Source organism: Rattus norvegicus, chromosome 5, assembly GCF_036323735.1.
Source record: "Rattus norvegicus strain BN/NHsdMcwi chromosome 5, GRCr8, whole genome shotgun sequence".
Lineage (NCBI taxonomy): Eukaryota > Metazoa > Chordata > Mammalia > Rodentia > Muridae > Rattus > Rattus norvegicus.
Window position 1 is genome coordinate 60877307 of NC_086023.1, and position 17792 is coordinate 60895098.

Consider the following 17792-nt stretch of genomic DNA (forward strand, 5'->3'; position numbering starts at 1 on the left):
CTCTGCGCTTGCGCATGGGGGGGGCCGGAAATTGAAACCGGAGCGACTACGCTTCCGTTTCTGGTATTTCTCCAGTGTTTGGGTTTCCTCGCCGCCGGCCGAGATGAACCGATTCTTCGGAAAAGCGAAACCCAAGGCTCCGCCACCTAGCCTGACTGACTGCATTGGGACGGTGGGCATTTGAATTTGTATACCTCTGACACTCCGACCCACCTATTCCGAATTCGTACTCCACCCCATTCCTGGTTCGGGCCCATTAAACCTCAGTCTTCTTCCCCATCCCTGTCATCCCTGTTTTCCAGGTCATTCCTGACCCCACAAACCAGACACTCTAATCTCATCATTCTCTCATCCTTACTGCACTTAGCTCTTTCCGCTGCCCACTGTGCCCCACCCCTTTCTCGCTTTGGTCCTCACATTTCAACCTACCTTTCCTAGGTCACTACGCCCCCTTTCGTCTAACCTGGCCTTTTAAAAATCTTTTTTTTTTTCATTCCTCTTTCCTTGCCCATGTCAGGGTTAATATAGCTGTACCTTAGTTCTGAATCTGAGTAGCACAAAATTCTGAATCTTGGCCCCTCCAGATGAAACCTGATCTCGGAGATGGCATTAGATCTCACCATAGCCTGTGTTGATTGCTTCATTTTACACACCTTCATGCTGAGTCCCAAACTGACTAGTCTCCCACTTGGGAAATCTCAACCAGCCGAGCGATTCCTAAATTGTTTTCCTCTGCCATATCAGAATCTGGGAGGTGGGAGAGAGTTTATGAAAACCCTCCAATGGTCCTGGATGGAATTCCCCACCCTTAAGAAAACCACTATTTTCTGCCTTTTGCTCTATTGCTCCTTTTGTTTTCTTTTCTATATTCCTTCCTCTTCTCCTGCCCCTTTTTGTGTAAACATATTATAATAATTACCACTACATGTGACATTTTCCTCTAAGGTGGATAGCAGGGCAGAATCCATTGACAAAAAGATTTCCCGGTTGGATGCTGAACTGGTGAAATATAAGGACCAAATCAAGAAGATGAGAGAGGGTCCTGCTAAGGTAAGGTTGGTGACAACTGTTGTAGGAAGTACTGTGTAGGGAATGCTGAAGGATACAAAAAAAAATTTTTTTTTCACACAGTCTGGTAAAGAGAAAATACCTATTCTTCAGGGAACAGAGAGTGCAGCCATAATTCAAGAGGGAGGCTGGGTTTTAATGTGGAAGGTAGAAGGTGCTGATCACAGGTACTGGGAATCAGCACACTCTACCGAAAGGACCTGACTCTGGAGGGGAGAGCTTGGTTGTGCTCAGAGTCCGGGTGTGTCAGGTTACCCAGGTTAGGAGAGATAACATGTAAGGTCAGTGCTCTAATACTGTCACTACTTAATAGACTGTGGATATATAGCTGTCTTGTTTTTTTTTTTTTTCCACTTCCATAGCTTATTAACAGTATGAACCAAGGATGGTGTAGAGGTCCTCAGATTCTGAAAGGGAGAGGTTGGATAGCTGCTGTAAATTGTTTCTAACATGAGGACACGATAGTGGTTGAACATGTTATATTTATATGGAAAGCAACTGGTTATACACAGTGTGTGTTGTTGGGGTGGAAGTGGAAATAAAATGCCTAGGAAAAGGAAGAGGAATTCAGGGTACAGAGAGTGGGGTGCAAAGGGCGCTGAGACATACCAACTGGGCCTTAGCATTATCTGCGCTCGAAGCTTGAAGAAGAAGAGTAGATTCAAGGAGCCTCTGTGTCTGCCATTTTGAAAAAGAAACAAGTAGCTGTATGGGTCTGAGTACATGGGAGACTTCTTTTGACGTCTGGGTCCCCCTGTTTTAATTACGTCTGTTTTTCTCCTCAGAACATGGTCAAACAGAAAGCCCTGAGGGTTTTAAAGCAAAAACGGATGTAAGTCACATGCACCATCTCCTTTCTAAGAGCAGTTTGAAATCACAAAGGGAAGGGGCCTTCCATTCTTTCTGGCTTTCATATTGTTTTCTAAGTATTCTTGGTTTCATGACAAATTTGCAAAAGCTTCGAGTACTTAACGTTATCAACTTAAGTAGCCATATAGTATTATTTCAGCTGGCAAGGTCAATATGGTTTGGTTTTTCTGTTGTTTACTTGGTTTGGTTTGTAAAGTTAGGAGCGCAGAGTATTCATTCTCTCTCTCTAGAATAAATGTAAAGGTTCACAACTTATTTTCAATTACTATGACCCAGTGCTTGTGCAAAACCCAATTACTGTGGACTGCTCGGCCTGTGAGATCATCCACGGAGTTTAGATGCAAGGCATAATCAGCTTGTAGCAAACTGGGGAAATTGTTGATGACTTGGTTTCAATTTTAAAATGATATTGTAACAATCAGATGTTGTCTTTTTTTTATTATTATTATTATTATTAAATCACACTGGAAAAAAGCTAGTAGTGCCTAGAGTAGCCAGCATGTATTACAGCTATTGCCTTCTTGGTGGCAATTGGTGTTAAAGTATTTCGGTTTTCATATGGAAGGAATATAACTTGGCTTTAAGGCCTGGGCCTGTAATCCTAGCACGTGGGAGGTAGAGGACCAGGAGCCTATGAGCATTGGCTACATGGAGAAATCAAGGCTAGCCTTGACTACATAAGACCCTGTCCCAAATTAAATAAGTAAATAAACCAAGCCTGATGGCACACGACCCAGCACTTGGTATATGGAGGCAAGAATGGCAGGGGTTCAAAACTACCCAAGGTAAAGAAAGTTGACCTAGATTCTTAGGTAACTGAAATTACGTGTCTCTTATGTAAGCTGTCCTCCCCCGCCCCCCTTCCTGTTTCTGTTTTTTGCTATGTACCCCAGGCTAGCCTCCAGTCTAATCCCCTGGCTCAGCTTCCCAATTGCTAGGATTATAACCTTGTACCAGGATGCCTAACTTAATGGAATCATTTTCCAATTTCTTGAATCGTGAATTACCTATTTTTCTTCTGCTAATTAGATAGCATTCATGTAGTAATAAAGATCGTGGTGACATAAGTCTTTGACATTATATAATTTGATAGAAAACTTTATTTTTTTTTTTAAAGATTTATTTATTTATTATATATAAGTACACTGTAGCTGTCTTCAGATACACCAGAAGAGGGCATCAGATCTCTTTACAGATGGTTGTGAGCCACCATGTGGTTGCTGGGAATTGAACTCATGACCTCTGGAAGAGCAGTCGGGTGCTCTTAACCGCTGAGCCATCTCTCCAGCCCAGAAAACTTTATTTTAAAGAGTATTTCAAGTATCAGACATTATATTAAGTCTGATGGATAACCTGAATTATGAATATAGGGCTATTTTAAGTCTGAAAACCGTTTAGCTATACATATGAACAATCTTTTTTAAAGATTTATTTATTTATTATATGTAAGTACACTGTATCTGTCTTCAGACACACCAGAAGAGGGCACCAGATCCCATTACAGATGGTTGTGAGCCACCATGCGGTTGCTGGGAATTGAACTCAGGACCTCTGGAAGAGCAGTCAGTGCTCTTAACCGCTGAGCCATCTCTCCAACCCACATATATGAAGAATCTTAAAAAAATGGCCTTACCTTTTGCCCCAAGAGTTCTGCTTCTAAGAATTCATCCTGAGAAATAACTAAAAATATATAAATAACATGAAGACGGGGAGCAAGGCCAGGAGGGAGGCACACCCACATCACTGGCATTTGGGAAGCTGAAGCAGGAGGAACACTATAAGTTTGAGGCTAGCCTGTACTACAAGACTCATTCTCAAAAAATTGAATAAAGAAGCAAATACTATGTTGCTTAGTGGGAATAGTTAAAACTCAAATACATCCAAGAGAAAAAGACTTTGGAGGGATTTTGTAAGAGTTGGTAGTTTTAAAATGATTTTGGTTTTGGTGTTTGTTATTTATTAGTGTTAAGGCTGTTTTCCTCCTATGGATTTCTATCTGGTTCACATTTCTAATTCTCACTTGACCCCGAAAAGGTATGAGCAGCAGCGAGACAACCTTGCCCAACAGTCCTTTAACATGGAGCAAGCTAATTACACCATCCAGTCACTGAAGGATACCAAAACCACGGTATGCCCCAAGCTCCTTTTCCCGTTTTAATTTGTTGTTGTTGTTTTGTTTTTGTTTTATGTTTTTCAAGACAGGGTTCCTTTGTGTAGTCCTGGCTGTTCTGGAACTCACTCTGTGGGCCAGGCTTAGCTTCGAATTCACAGAGCTCCTCCTGCCTCTGCCTCCCGAGTGCTGGGATTAAAGATGTGTGCCATCACCTCCCAGCTTCAGTTTAATTTTTAATCTCATACTTTTCTATGGTTTTTAAACTACGGTTTAGCAAACATGACATTCTGTGTTTGGATATTTTGCATGCATGTGTACGTAGTACCAAAAGAAGTCAGAAGAGGGCATCTGATCCCCTGGATACTGATGGTTGTGGGCATGTGGATGCTAGGAATCAAACTTAGGTCTTCTGCAAGAGCAGCAGATGGCTCTGAACCACTGAGACATCGCGCCAGCATAAACTGACTTCTCAGTTCGGTGTATTTCCTGGGCTGGGGATGAAACAATGGTAGGATGGTTGCCTAGCATGTATTTGGGTTCAAATCCTCGGTGCTTCAAGATAAAACATCAAATACAGTGTGCTTTCTTCTACCCTTTTTTAGGTTGATGCAATGAAATTGGGAGTAAAGGAAATGAAGAAGGCTTACAAGGAAGTAAAAATTGACCAGATTGAGGTGAGCTGCCTGTCTGCTGGTTTTTGCAAGATGTGTACTCGTTGCAAGGTTCAAAATAAGCGTTTGTGGTGAGAAACTCACAGAAAAGGCATGAAATCCTGGTCCTGCTCTTTGCTATGTGGTGACTTCAGGAAAGGGAAGGGCACCCTTTAGTTTCCTCATTGCTAATGCAAAAACCTGGGCGCTACACACAGTTATTACGCAGGTAAAATAAGTGAACTATCTCAAGTATTGTTCCATTTAAAAAAATGGGGTGGGAGACCTTGCAGTGTAGCCTAGGCTGACTTTGAACCTGTGGTTTCTTGCTTTGGCTTTCTAAGTGCTTTGAGGCATACACCATAACTGTTAAAAGAGGATATGAATGTAAGGTGGTTAATGCAATTTCTGCAGTTTAGTCCTTTTTTTTTTTTTTTTTTTTTTTTTTTGGTGTTTCTAAACCGAAATTTTCTTTATATTTTGGCACTAAATTACTAGCTTCTTGAAGTTAGCATGTCTTTTAGAGTTTAGATTTTGGTCAGGAAGGAAAGGCCTGTGAGGCTGGCTGCTGTCAGGCAGGTAAACATCACACACAGCAGGCAGAGAAAGTGGGCAGTGAGGGAGGGAGGATAAAGGCTTCCTTGCTGCATCTACAGTGGAGTATTACCCTCTGGTTAGGATGTCTCTTCTCTCCTCCCCTCTCTGCTCCGCTCCCCTTCTCTTTCCCCACATCCCCTCCCTCCTCTTTCTCTCTCTCTCTCTCTTGTTTGTTTGGTTTTGGTTTTGGTTTTGGTTTTTTGAGACAGGTTTCTTTATGTAGCCCTGGCTGTCTGGAACTCGCTCTATAGATCAGGCTGGCCTTGAACTTAGAGAGCTGCTTCTGCCTCCCAAGTGTGTACTGTCACCTTGCCCAACTAGAATGTCTCTCTTCTTGAGGGAAGGGATTTGATTTTGTTCATTGAACGTATCCTGACCATATTTGGGGCCCAGAAAGTAGTTAATGGTTAGAGGCCACAGCATGCTGTTCTAGTGGAGCCGCGCTCGTCGTGTTTGCAGTTGTGTTTTTCTGGTTTCACAAAGGCATTGACCAGTTCCAGTCTTTCAAGTCTCTGCTTACATGGCAGTGGGCATTGTTACAGCTTTCAGGAAATTCACTGAGAAAAATAATCTGTGTATACTCATTTGTATAATACCATTTACGGTATATTGTTCACTAAAGTATGAAAAGTAATTTTATTTTCTATATTTAGACCTCTTTGTAATGTTTTATTGTTTTGCTTTTGACACAAGGTCTTGTTTTTTAGCCCAGGCTATCCTGCTTCTTACTGTGTGCTAGCCTACCTCAGTCTCCCAAATTCTGGGATTTTTGGACATGTGGTTCTTTTTGGGTTGTTTTGTTTTGTTTTGTTTTGTTTTTTGGATGTTGTTGTTGTTGTTGGTGGTGGTGGTGGTGGTGGTTTGCTTGTTTGTTTATTTTTTAGACAGGGCTTCTCTATGTAGCCCTGGCTGTCCTAGAACTCACTCTGTAGACCAGGCTGATCCTCCTGCCCTCTGCCTCCTGAGTACTGGGATTAAAGACATGTGCTACCACTGCCTAGCTTCTCTTGTAGTTTCTAAGACCGCTATTTAATATGAACATAAGAGAAGGTTTGGTTATTCTTGCTTCTTTCGTTTGTTCTTTAAGACTTTATTTGTCTGTAATTATGAATGCATGTACATATCTATTTATGGGTTTATGCATGTGCATGCATTCTCTTCTGAGGCCAGAAGAGGGTGTTGGATCCCTTGGAGTGAGAGTTACAGGTACCTGTGAGCTGTGCTGACAAGGATGTAGGGTCAGGTCCTCAGAAGAGCAGCAGATGCTCTTGACCACTGAACTATCTTTCCCCTCAAACTCTGCTTTTGAGACGGGATGTCATTCTGTAGCCTAAACTCGTATAGAATTTATTATATTGCCTAGGCTAGCACTTGTGTCAGCCCTGCCTCGGCCCCCGAAGTGCCAGCCTTTCCTTCAAATCCATTCTAGCCTTTTGGTGTTTTGGATACCTCGATCTTCTTAGATTTATTTTTCTAATATAAACTAAAATATTTTATTGTTTTATATCTCTAAGTTCTGAAGTTTTTGTTTGTATATTTAGCTGTTTTTATACTTTTTTTTGTATATGAGTACACTGTAGCTGTCTTTAGATGCACCAGATGGTTGTGAGCTACCATGTGGTTGCTGGGAATTGAACTCTGGACCTTTGCAAGAGCAGGCAGTGCTTTTAACCACTGAGCCATCTCTCCAGCCTATCCTTTTTATTTAAAAAAAAAAAAAAAAAAAAAAGACTTTAGGCCAGGCTGATGGTGTATACCTTTTGTACCAGTACTCTGGAGGCAGAAGTAGGAAAACCTCTGTGAGTTTGACATCAGCCTGGTTTACAGAGGGAGTTCTAGGACAACCAGAGCTATGTAGAGAGACCCTGTCTCAAAAAAACAAAAACAAAAACAAAAAAAACCCAACATTTTTTGAGACAAACATATATATATTTGTGTTTGCTTTTTGTGTATGTGAGTGCATGTTCGTGGAGGCCAGAAGAAAATACATCCTAGGAGCTGGAGGGAGAGGCAGTTGTGAGCTGCCTGTTGTGGCTGCTGGAAACCATTCTTCAGCAAGAACAATCCATAAGCTTAGCCAGTGAGCCACCTACCCACCCCAACGCCCTGTTTAAATTTTTTTATCCTTTTATTTCACAGAACACTAGGGCATCTATGCTTTTTAGATTAGCACTTCCATTTGTGTTGCCTTTGCTTATCCAGTATTGAATTTAAAGGTAGATTAGTCTGATACTTTGCATGGTAACTTTCTTTTCTCTTGCTGTGTCTGTACTAGACTATGTAACTAGAAACTGTGTTCATAGGCTGCATTATGGTTGCAGGCCTGTAATCTCAAGACTAGGAAGTCAGAGACAGAAGAACCAAGTTCAAGGCCAGCCTAGGCCACAAAGCAAGACCCTGTCCCCCCTCCCCCCCGAAAAAAGATACAGAGAAATCTTACTCATCAGACGATTTGTACCCCCTCCCCTTTTTTCTGGAGACAGGGTCTTACCCAGTAGGTGTAACTGGTCTAGAGCTCATGACAATCCTCCTGCTTCAGCCTCAAAGTGTTGGGAATCCCAAGCCTATGTAGGCATACTTCTTGGTGTGTAATCCCTTGGACTTGGTTTGAATCCTTCCTCTGTTACTGTTTGTTCCTCTTAGTAATTGCTTTACCCGTTCTTCTCTGCAGGAGGACGCCCCGTGTAACACTGGTAGTTTGACACTCAGAAATGCAAAAGGCATTCTACTTTGTATTGTCTCCACTTTCTTGTGGGAAACCAAACGAGGCTGCCTGAAAGGAATTTACAAATGACTTTGTTGCTCTGGACATTGTGGCTGGGGGTCTCTGCAAACACCATGGCCAGCAAGAGTGCTGTACCAGGGGAGGCAAGAAGGAAAATTGGTTCCACATGACTCAGTAGTGGCATTGGTTCAAACGTCAAGATTTTGACACTAGACGCTTTATTTTAGGCATACTTAAGCGTAGCACAATTTGAAAAAAAGATTCCTGGTGATAATTAGTTCAGTCCCGTGTGCACGACAAATTAAGGCATGATTACATTGAATTTCTTATAAAATGCAAATGGCCTCTTCCATAAAGATCTGTTTTATAGATTAACTAGGGAAGCAGGCTAAGGATCATGGTAAAGATCCACAGGAAGCTCGGGGTGCAGCCGCACAGGTAGTGCTCAGGCCACCAGGTAACTGCCTCTGCTCCCGGGCTTGTGGGCAGGAAACAGGTTCTGCATCTTTCCCTTGGAAGACGCAGCCCTTCCTGTAGCATTCCTGCCTTCCCTGGTACTCATCTGAGAGTACACGTACCTACATGCTAATACAGGAAGCTCTCGTGCTGAGTGAGGCCTCATACTCTCTGTATGCTGATGGACACACTGGTGTTTGGTGATGGTGGCATTGGACTTAGGGTCTTGTACATGCTCAGGCTGGCTTTAAGCGAAGTAATGATATATATGTATATTATTATTATTATCATTATCATTATAAGTCTTATAGTAGCCATATGCAGGATGAGTCTTAGTGGGCTCATCAAAAAGATTTACTTATTTTTATTTAGTGCATCTGAGTGCTTTATCTGCATGTATGGATGTGCACTGTGTGTGGATGGCCAGAACAGTTATCAGACTCCCCTGGAACTGGAGTTAGAGATAGCTGTAAGCTGTCCTGTGGCCTCTGGAAATGGAACTCAAATCCTCTGTAAGAGCAGCAAGTGATCTTAAATGCTGAAGCATTTCCCCAATTATCCCCTCCTCTTTTTAAAAGATTTAAAGTATGTATATGCATGTGAGAGCAGTTGTTCCTAGAGGCCAGAAGAGAGAGTCAGATCCAATGCTTCTGAAGCTGTTGCCTCCCACCATAGGTGCTAGGAACCAAACTCAGGTCCTTGGAAGAACAGTCTTCGGTCTTAACCATGATCCATCTCTCTTGTCTAATATCCCATCTTTTAAATGAGAAAAACAGCTGAGAGTAGTACTCAGTGGTAGAGCATGTGCTGACCATAATCAAGACTCCTGAGTTCCATCTCAGTACCACGAGAAGGGGTAGGGCTTAATTTGGGGGTTTTTGTTTTTAGATTTAAATTTTTTTATTTTATGTAGTAGTGTGTGCTTATATGTATGTCTGAGTACCATCTGCCCCATGGGGGCCAGAAGAGGACACTGGGATCCCTTAGGACTGGAGTTACACTTGAGTGCTGGGAATCAAAGTCAGGTCATCTGGAAGAACAGCCACTAGTGTTGTGCATTGCTTGGCCACCTCTCCAACCTGGAAAGGCTTAGGCACTGCTTCCCACTAAGTACAGGATTTGTGCTGGGGCTGCAGCTCAGTGGTCGAGTCCTTGCCGAGCACACACCAGGCCCCGTTCAGTCTTCAGCACCACACCGGGAAAAAGAAAAGTGGAAGCCAGAGGTTGGGCCTGGTGGCACACCCCTGTAACCCCAGAATTTGCAAGGTAGAGGCAAGAGAATGAGGAATTTAAGGTCATCCTTAACTACAGAGTGCATTTGAGGTCAAACTGGGCCACCTTCAGGAGCATCTTCTCGGTTGACTAATGCCAGTTTCTAGCTACTGTCATGTAGAGAGGTGAACTGACAGTAACTGAGAGCTGGTTATATAATTGGCATTTTTAAAATTTCTATTTCGGGCCAGCCAAAATGGCTCAGCAGGTGAGTGCCTGTGTCTCCAAGTCTGATGGACCTGAGTTCAGCCTCTGCTATACACATAGTGAAAGGAAAGAACCAACTCCCTCCCACAAGTTGTCCTGACTTGAGCACTAATGACACATGATCCCATATCATGCATGCACACACAAAAACACATCCATATGAATGAATGAATGTTTACATTAATTTTCAATCCCCATTCCCAAGATTCAGAGGGTGATGAGAGTTAGTAAAGGAAGATAATAAAAAAATGAGTGGAAATCTCGTTATGGAAAGCCTAGTTTGGGTACCCTTACCTGCTGCAGGGATCTACTGTTTGCTTCTCTTTAGACTTGCTTTCTGATACTTCTGATGACAATGATGGTGATGGTGATGATGGTGGTGGTGGTGGTGATGATGATGATGATGATGATGATGATGATGATGGGGCTAGAGGGCTGGATCAGCAATTGAGCATTTAGAGAGGACCAGAGTTTGGGTCCCACAACTGCCTATCACTCCAGCTCCAGGGGGTCTGTCAACCTCGTCTGGCTTCCGCAGGCACCTGCAGGTACATGCATATGCACATATATAGACACAGAAATAAAAGTAGTGGTGACAGTCTGGAGAAAGCCACAGGTGTCTTGTCAATGTCAGGCTGAGAAGGCTGAAGGAAAGCCTCTTTCGCAGCCCAAGAAACAGGCAAAGGAAATAGAAGCAGAAGATAAGGCTTGTAGGCAGAAACAGAAAGGGGAAGAAGAAACTCGGGAGGTAGAAGCCAAGGCTGAGGGGAATTCAGAAATCTGGCAAAGAGGACGCTGTTGTCCATACCTAAGATGATGGTGACCTTTTTCCATTCCTGTTTAAACATCTGAATTCCCTGCTGTGACATCTTCTGCCACCTATAGCGAGAATGAAAGTTGAGCCTGCCATACAGTATGTGGTGGCTCAATGCCTTTAGTTTCATTCACCAATTCCTCCCTCTGCTGTGAGTTAGAGTCCTGCCGGAGCCTGCTGCCCACCTCTGTTGTACAATGAGTTCTGTGTCCCTGGAAAGGAGGAAAATGCGGTCTTGTGTATGTCTGTAGGATTTACAAGACCAGTTGGAAGACATGATGGAAGATGCAAATGAGATCCAGGAGGCCCTGGGCCGCAGCTACGGCACCCCAGAACTGGATGAGGACGACCTGGAAGCAGGTGAGTGAGTGAGTGCGAGCTGTAAATGTGCATTAGCTCCAGAGTACGAAGGGAGCACTACCTGGGACCTTTACCCAACAGCTGCTTAACATTCTCACCAGAGCCAGGCAGTGGTGCCACACAACTTTGATCCCAGCACTCAGGAGGCAGAGGCAGAGGCAGACAGATGTCTGTGAGTCGTAGGCTGGCCTGGTTTACAGAGCAAGTTCTAGAACAGCCAGGGCTACACAGAGAAACCTGTCTCAACAAACAAACAAAATTCCTTATCAGGATGCCAAGCGTATGGTATGTGCCTTTAATCCCAACTTCCCAGAGGCAGAGACAAGCAGATCTCTGGCGTAGAGAGTTCTCTACATAGAGAGTTCCAGGACAGCCAGGGCCATGTAGAGAAATCCTTGTTTCAATAAAACAAACAGTTGGGATTAAAAGCAGTTCCTGCCAGAATCCTCTAGGAGTTGGTTATCCCAGTCTGAGCAGAGAGCCTGTGCGGCAGCTGCATCTACCATGCTGCCGCTACTGGGGTGGAGAAACTCGAAGGGCTCACTGTGCTTGGTGTTTGTCTTCAAGTTAGCATTTCCCTACTGTATCCCTTTTGACTTGAAAGTGTTTTCGGTACTAGGTAGGGCTTGAACCCTATGGGATAAATTCAGCATTGAAGAAAACAAAAGTGAGCCCTACATTTCTTTTTTAATTTTGTCACATTGTTTATTTATTGGGGGGGGGGTGATGCATTTTGGTGTCCTGGCCATGCTTGTGGAGGTCAAAGGACAACCTGCAGGACTCAGTTCTCTCTTTCTACCATGTGGGTCCCAGGGATCGAAGTCAGATCATCGATGCCTTTAGCTGGTAAGCTGTTTGACCAGCCATTTATAAAACCTCCACTAGCAGTGAGAGAAATATAAACTTCTGGTTGGATTCTTATTGTAGGTACACTCATGATTGGGAAGAAGTATGAGATGCCATTGAAAGCACAGAGTGTGGACTCTTAACAGTGGTAGGGAACAGGCCTGAGGCCTGTGGAGTGAGTAGGGATTGCCATGAGAAATGGGTAGTGTGGCTGGGTAGGCTTGGAAGAAGAATAAAAGCTATTGCTGTAGTCACATGAGAAGTGGTGCTGCTCTAGACTAGGGTGGTGTTAGGAGACGCAGAAGAAGTGGCCTTGGAAGAAGAGGGAGGTGTCGAGATGCATGGGGGAAACAGCCATTCCGCATCCCCTGTGGCTCTCTATCCTACTCTTCCTCTCCCTCCTTCCGTCCTTGTTCTTCTGTGCCCCATTTTCCCCAGACCATTTTTCCCATTATTTCACCTTTTGTAATTTTCTGACCTGAGTTTCCCTACCTGTGATAGCCAGTCCTTGTGGCTGCTAGTTTCTACTTCAGTCATTTGCAGCCTGACTTCATCTGTGGTCACGTGATATCCAGTGCTCCTGTGCTTTAAGTCCATCAATAAATGAGGCTTTTGTTTGTTTACTTTTGTTTTTTAACGTTTGTGTTAGAGTTGTCTAGTATGAATTAGACAATTCTCAAGCATAGCCTTATTGTCAAGTTTGGGGCCCTGTAAACCTGTGGGGAACTGATTGACTTTTTATTTGTGTGTGGTGGGGTATGGCTTTTTCTTTTTCATAAATATTATATACTAGTTTCCTTGAAATTCTCTTATAATGGTCACCTTTCACTTTGCAAATGGAAATACATTTCTTTTTTTTTTTTTTTTTTTTTTTGGTTCTTTTTTTCGGAGCTGGGGACCGAACCCAGGGCCTTGCACTTCCTAGGCAAGCGCTCTACCACTGAGCTAAATCCCCAACCCCGGAAATACATTTCTTTCCCAAGGTGGGTGGATCTCTGAGATCTAGGCCAGGTAGGATTACATAGTGAGCTCCTCCCTGTGTCACATGACAATGAATTACAAGTGCGCCCTTTCCCTTTGCATTGTATTTGCTCACTACGGATTGTTTAGCTTTTTGACATGAGGGGCCAGTTTCTCCTCCCATTTTCCTATAATGTTCCTATGTAGTTCAGAGTTGGATTCTCTCTTCCCATTTTCCTCTAATGTGCCTATTTAATTCAGAGTTGGATGCGCTGGGCGATGAGCTTCTGGCTGATGAGGACAGCTCTTACTTGGACGAAGCAGCTTCTGCACCGGCAATTCCAGAGGGCGTTCCCACTGACACAAAAAACAAGGTAGTGTCTGTCCTCAAGGCTTGTACATAACTTACTGCCTGAAGTTTAGACAGTCCAACAGAAAATTAACTAATCCGTCCACGTAGATGGGGGGCTTTCCTAAAGATTTATTTATTTCCTAGGGATGAGTATTGCCTGCATATATTTCCATGCATACTAGTAAAAGTTTTATGCCTATCAATTTGGAAATCTAAAATATAGTCTAAGTGTCACAGCCCTTTTAGAAACCCTTGGGGTTGGGGATTTAGCTCAGTGGTAGAGCGCTTGCCTAGGAAGCGCAAGGCCCTGGGTTCGGTCCCCAGCTCCGAAAAAAAGAACCAAAAAAAGAAACCCTTGAACTTCCAGTTTTCCTGCAGTGGACAACTAATTAGCTATATTAATAACGCCCCTGAGGCTAAAGAATGTCTCACTTCATTTGTTTTCCTGGTGCTGGGGCCCGATGCCTGCTGGACAAGCATTCACGTACTCTTCCACCGGGTCTGGGCCTTCTTTTGAGATAGGGCCTCATCAAGTTGTCCAGGCTGATCTTGAACTTTCAGGCCTCTACCACTAGGCCAACTGTCCTCATATATACAATGTCAGTTTGTATAATATAAGTAATCAACTCATAAGCCAACGCTGGGTACTGTTTACAGGAATTTCCATTTTGATTCTAGGAAAGCATTGTTGATAAATGCAGCCTTGCTTAGTGGAAGTATTAGGTTGTTTTTTGGGTTTTTTGTTTTTGCCTAGTGTGTGTGGGGGGGGCGGTGTAGTGCTGGCAATTTGTCTTAGGATCTTAGGGCCTCACACATATTAAGTGAGTACACTATACTAAGTAATATTCCCAGTCTGTTTGTTTTGTTTTTAAATTAGTTTAGACAGAGGGCCTCTGGTATCCTTTACTCCTGAACTCAAGCAAGTTTCTCAAGTAGCTGAGCCTAGGCAGCCCACTTCTCTGCTTATATTTGGGTGGTTATATTAAAGAGGGTCCCACTCCTGAGCTGGCAAGTTGGCTCGGTAGTTGAGTGCTTGTTGTCTTGCAGAGGACCCGAGTTCAATCCTTGTGCCCACATATCAGCCCACAACCATCTGTAACTCCAGTTGTAGAGGGATCTAATGCCCTCTTCTGACCTTCACAGACATAAGACGTACGCATGGTGCACAGGCAACTCATACACATAAGTAAATAGTGAGAGAGAGGGGAAGGGGAAAGGAAAAAGTGCATCCCACCCTGGGCACACTAGTTAATTATTTATTGGATTTTTTAAACTATGAAGTATAAATTTTAAGTAGAGGGCTGGAGAGATGGCTCAGCAGTTAAGAGCTCTGGCACTGACTGCTCTTAAAAAATAAAAGTAAATAAAATTAAGTATAAAATGTAATAAGTAGGGCTGGGGCGTATCTCAGTTAGCAGAGTGCTTGCCTGGCATGAACAGAGCCCTGGGGCGGATGCCCAGCATCTTACTGACCCGCTGTGGGTGGTAATCCACTTGTAATCCTAGACTGGGGAGGTTGAGGCAGGCGGATTAGAAAGTCTACCATCGGGGTTGGGGATTTAGCTCAGCGGTAGAGCGCTTGCCTAGCGAGCGCAAGGCCCTGGGTTCAGTCCCCAGCTCCGAAAAAAAGAAAAAAGAAAGAAAAAAAAAAAAAGAAAGAAAGAAAGTCTACCATCCTTGGCTACAGAGTGAGTTGGGAGCCAACCTGAGATACATGAAGGCCCTGTTTTGGGGTGGGAGAGAAACCTTAATGGTAGATCCTAGTTTAGCAAAGGAAGAGAATTGGCATTTCTGACACTGACAGATCACTGAATTGTTTTGAGCTTTTCTATTCCTCTCATGTGAAATATTGTGTATGATTATTGTTTAGAGCAATTTAGGTGTTGTATGTTAAGGACTTAAAATCCTTTCATACTGTATAATTGTCATCATGAACAGAGTATATTACTGCTTATAAAATCTCCCTCTTAGCTGCTTGTGCAATGTGTTATTTGCCTTTGGATATTTATAGCCCTTGTTTTGACTGATCTCCCTATAAGCATACTGGGTACTCACAGTACCGTTGACAGAATATTTGAATGGGATCCAGTTGTAAATCTGCCTTTTTCACTATATAATTCTGAGCGATTTAGAAATTTGTGTCTTCTCACTTGTCTTAGGGTTACCATTGCTATGATAAAACACCATGACCCAAAAAAAAAAAAAAAAAATACCATGACCAAAACAAATTGGAGATGGAAGGATTGTTTGACTTACACTTCCACATGTACTTCAGCACTGAAGGAACTGAGGCCAAGGGCTCTTAACAGGGCAGGAACCTGGAGACGAGCTGACACAGAGGCTGTGGAGGAAGGCTGCATATCAGCTTGCTCTCCGTGGTTTGCTCCATCTGCTTTGTTAAAGCACCCAGGACACCAGCCCAGGAATGGCCCTTTGTGGGTGGTGCCATCCCTTATTGATCTCTAATTAAGAAAATGCCCAATAAGCTTGCCTACAGCCCCATCGTACAGGGGCTTTCTCAATTGAGGGTCTCCTCTTGGGTGACCCTGGCTTATATCAGGTTGACAGACGGGCCAACTCCGTATATTACTGCCATCAAATGTGAGAAGTAACAGGTGGGGCTCAGATAGTTTCGTAGGTCTTCATAGCCCGTCTCTGAATTGCTTCTTATATCTTGCCTCCTCCCATGAGCTAAGAGTAGGTGGTCTCAACTTTGTCTTCTACCCACTCCATTCCATCACCTCTGACTTCTTAAAAGTCCCAGGTGCACAAGTTGCTTTAAATAATTATATAATTACCCACTATTTAGTAATTATGCTGAAGCTATTTTTGTGAGCACTAGTGTGACTCGTCTTTTCAGTTTCCTAGTAACAAGTCCCTGAAGCATCTGTGCTAGCACAGGGCCCCACACATCGAGGCAAGTATTCTACTGTACGGTCTCTCCATCTCTTCCCATTCTGAGGGCACAGATCAGTGTGAAGATCAGTGGCAGAACAGAGTGGGAAGTGACTGGTCCCTTGGGACAGCCCCTGCAAGGCTTTGCCAGTCTATAAACGATGAAAGTGACAGCAGTGTATTTCGAGGCAGGGACTGCTGCCTTTTTAGAGAAGGCTTCTTGCCGGCTTCTGAGTAGGTTGTTGGTTTTGATTGTTGAACACTTGGGTGTGACTTTTGCCTACTGAATATGATCATTTTTACCACGTCAAAGAGCAGCTCTGATCCTTGATTTCTTCTCACAGGATGGAGTGCTGGTGGATGAATTTGGACTGCCACAGATTCCAGCTTCGTAGACTTGGAACATTCCAGTGTGTGATGTAAAAAAAAAAAAAAAGTATTCTGGGACTAGGAAGTATCTCCCAATTTGCCAAACAGATTTACGTTTCTTTCCTTTCTTTGGAGGAAAAGCTAATTACACTGCTCCTGTATTTTTATTTTTTTCCATTAAGGAATTCATTGCTTGGGGGAAGCTGTCTTTACTAAAATTTGATTCTTTTTTTTCCTTAGGAAAGACTAACTGAAAAGTACCTTTGACTTTGTATGACTTGTTTTCATTCATTAACAATAATCTGAAATTAAACCAAGGAGATGAGACTCTAAATTCTATATGGTAGTATGATGATGTATTAATAAGATAAAGATTATTGATGGGGTTGATAGTATTTTCAGAACCATTGTCTATTGTGGTACTGTAGATGGCTTTAAGTGATGGCCTCCTTTGATAGGTTTCGTTGTGTCATGTGAGCAAGTCATTACTCTGTCTACTGTTGGAATGAACTGTCACTACTGCATCATGAGTTACTACTTTGATCCCATGGTTCCCTCGGTAAATAGCCTGACTTGTAATGAATAATGAATATTTCTTGATATTTAATGTATAGGACATTTATTTATACTCAATAAATATTTTTCAAAAGGATATAATTGTAGTATTACTTTAGCCTAAAACCTGCACTACAGAACCAAGCTTAGCCAGTAGCATTGCAACAGGAAGAACAGAAAGCAGTCTCAACTCGGGTTTTGGCTGTGTCATTTTTAAATTACTGTTTGTTATTAGCACAACTGTACTTGCCTCATGAGGAGTAAGTGAGGAACTAGTCAGACATACTGGGTTAACTTTAATGCTCTATTCTCCCACAAGGGACTAACAATGAAAGGGAAAACCCAGAACTTCATCCTTTTCTTGTAAGTCCAACTGCTACCTGATTTCATGGTTTTGGTTTTACTCTTTCTAAAATTTTCTGTGTTTGGGTGTTTTGCCTGCATGTGTGTGTGTGTGAATCATGTGTGTGCAATGCCCTGCAGAGTTACAGATGGTTGTGAGCTGCCATGTGGGTGCTGGGAATTGAGCCAGGCTCCTTACTGATCTCTGGTGGTTGATCTTACTAGTCACCATGGTTAGATTTAGAATCACCTGGGAGACAAGCCTCTGCAGATGCCTATGACAGATTAGCTAGGTTAGGTCAGTCGAGGTGGAAGGCCCACTAATGTTGGTGGCATGGTTC

General features: G+C 43.1%; 1 protein-coding gene across 1 annotated transcript; it reads left to right on the forward strand.

The window, feature by feature from the left end:
* Nucleotides 1-62: 62 nt before the first annotated feature.
* Chmp5 (charged multivesicular body protein 5) lies at nt 63-17206 on the forward strand. The gene is made up of 8 exons (NM_001025410.1): nt 63-172; nt 946-1050; nt 1854-1900; nt 3973-4066; nt 4654-4725; nt 11024-11132; nt 13200-13312; nt 16530-17206. The coding sequence occupies exons 1-8, from the start codon at nt 104-106 to the stop codon at nt 16578-16580; spliced, it is 660 nt and encodes a 219-aa protein (NP_001020581.1). The 5' UTR covers nt 63-103; the 3' UTR covers nt 16581-17206.
* Nucleotides 17207-17792: the final 586 nt, after the last annotated feature.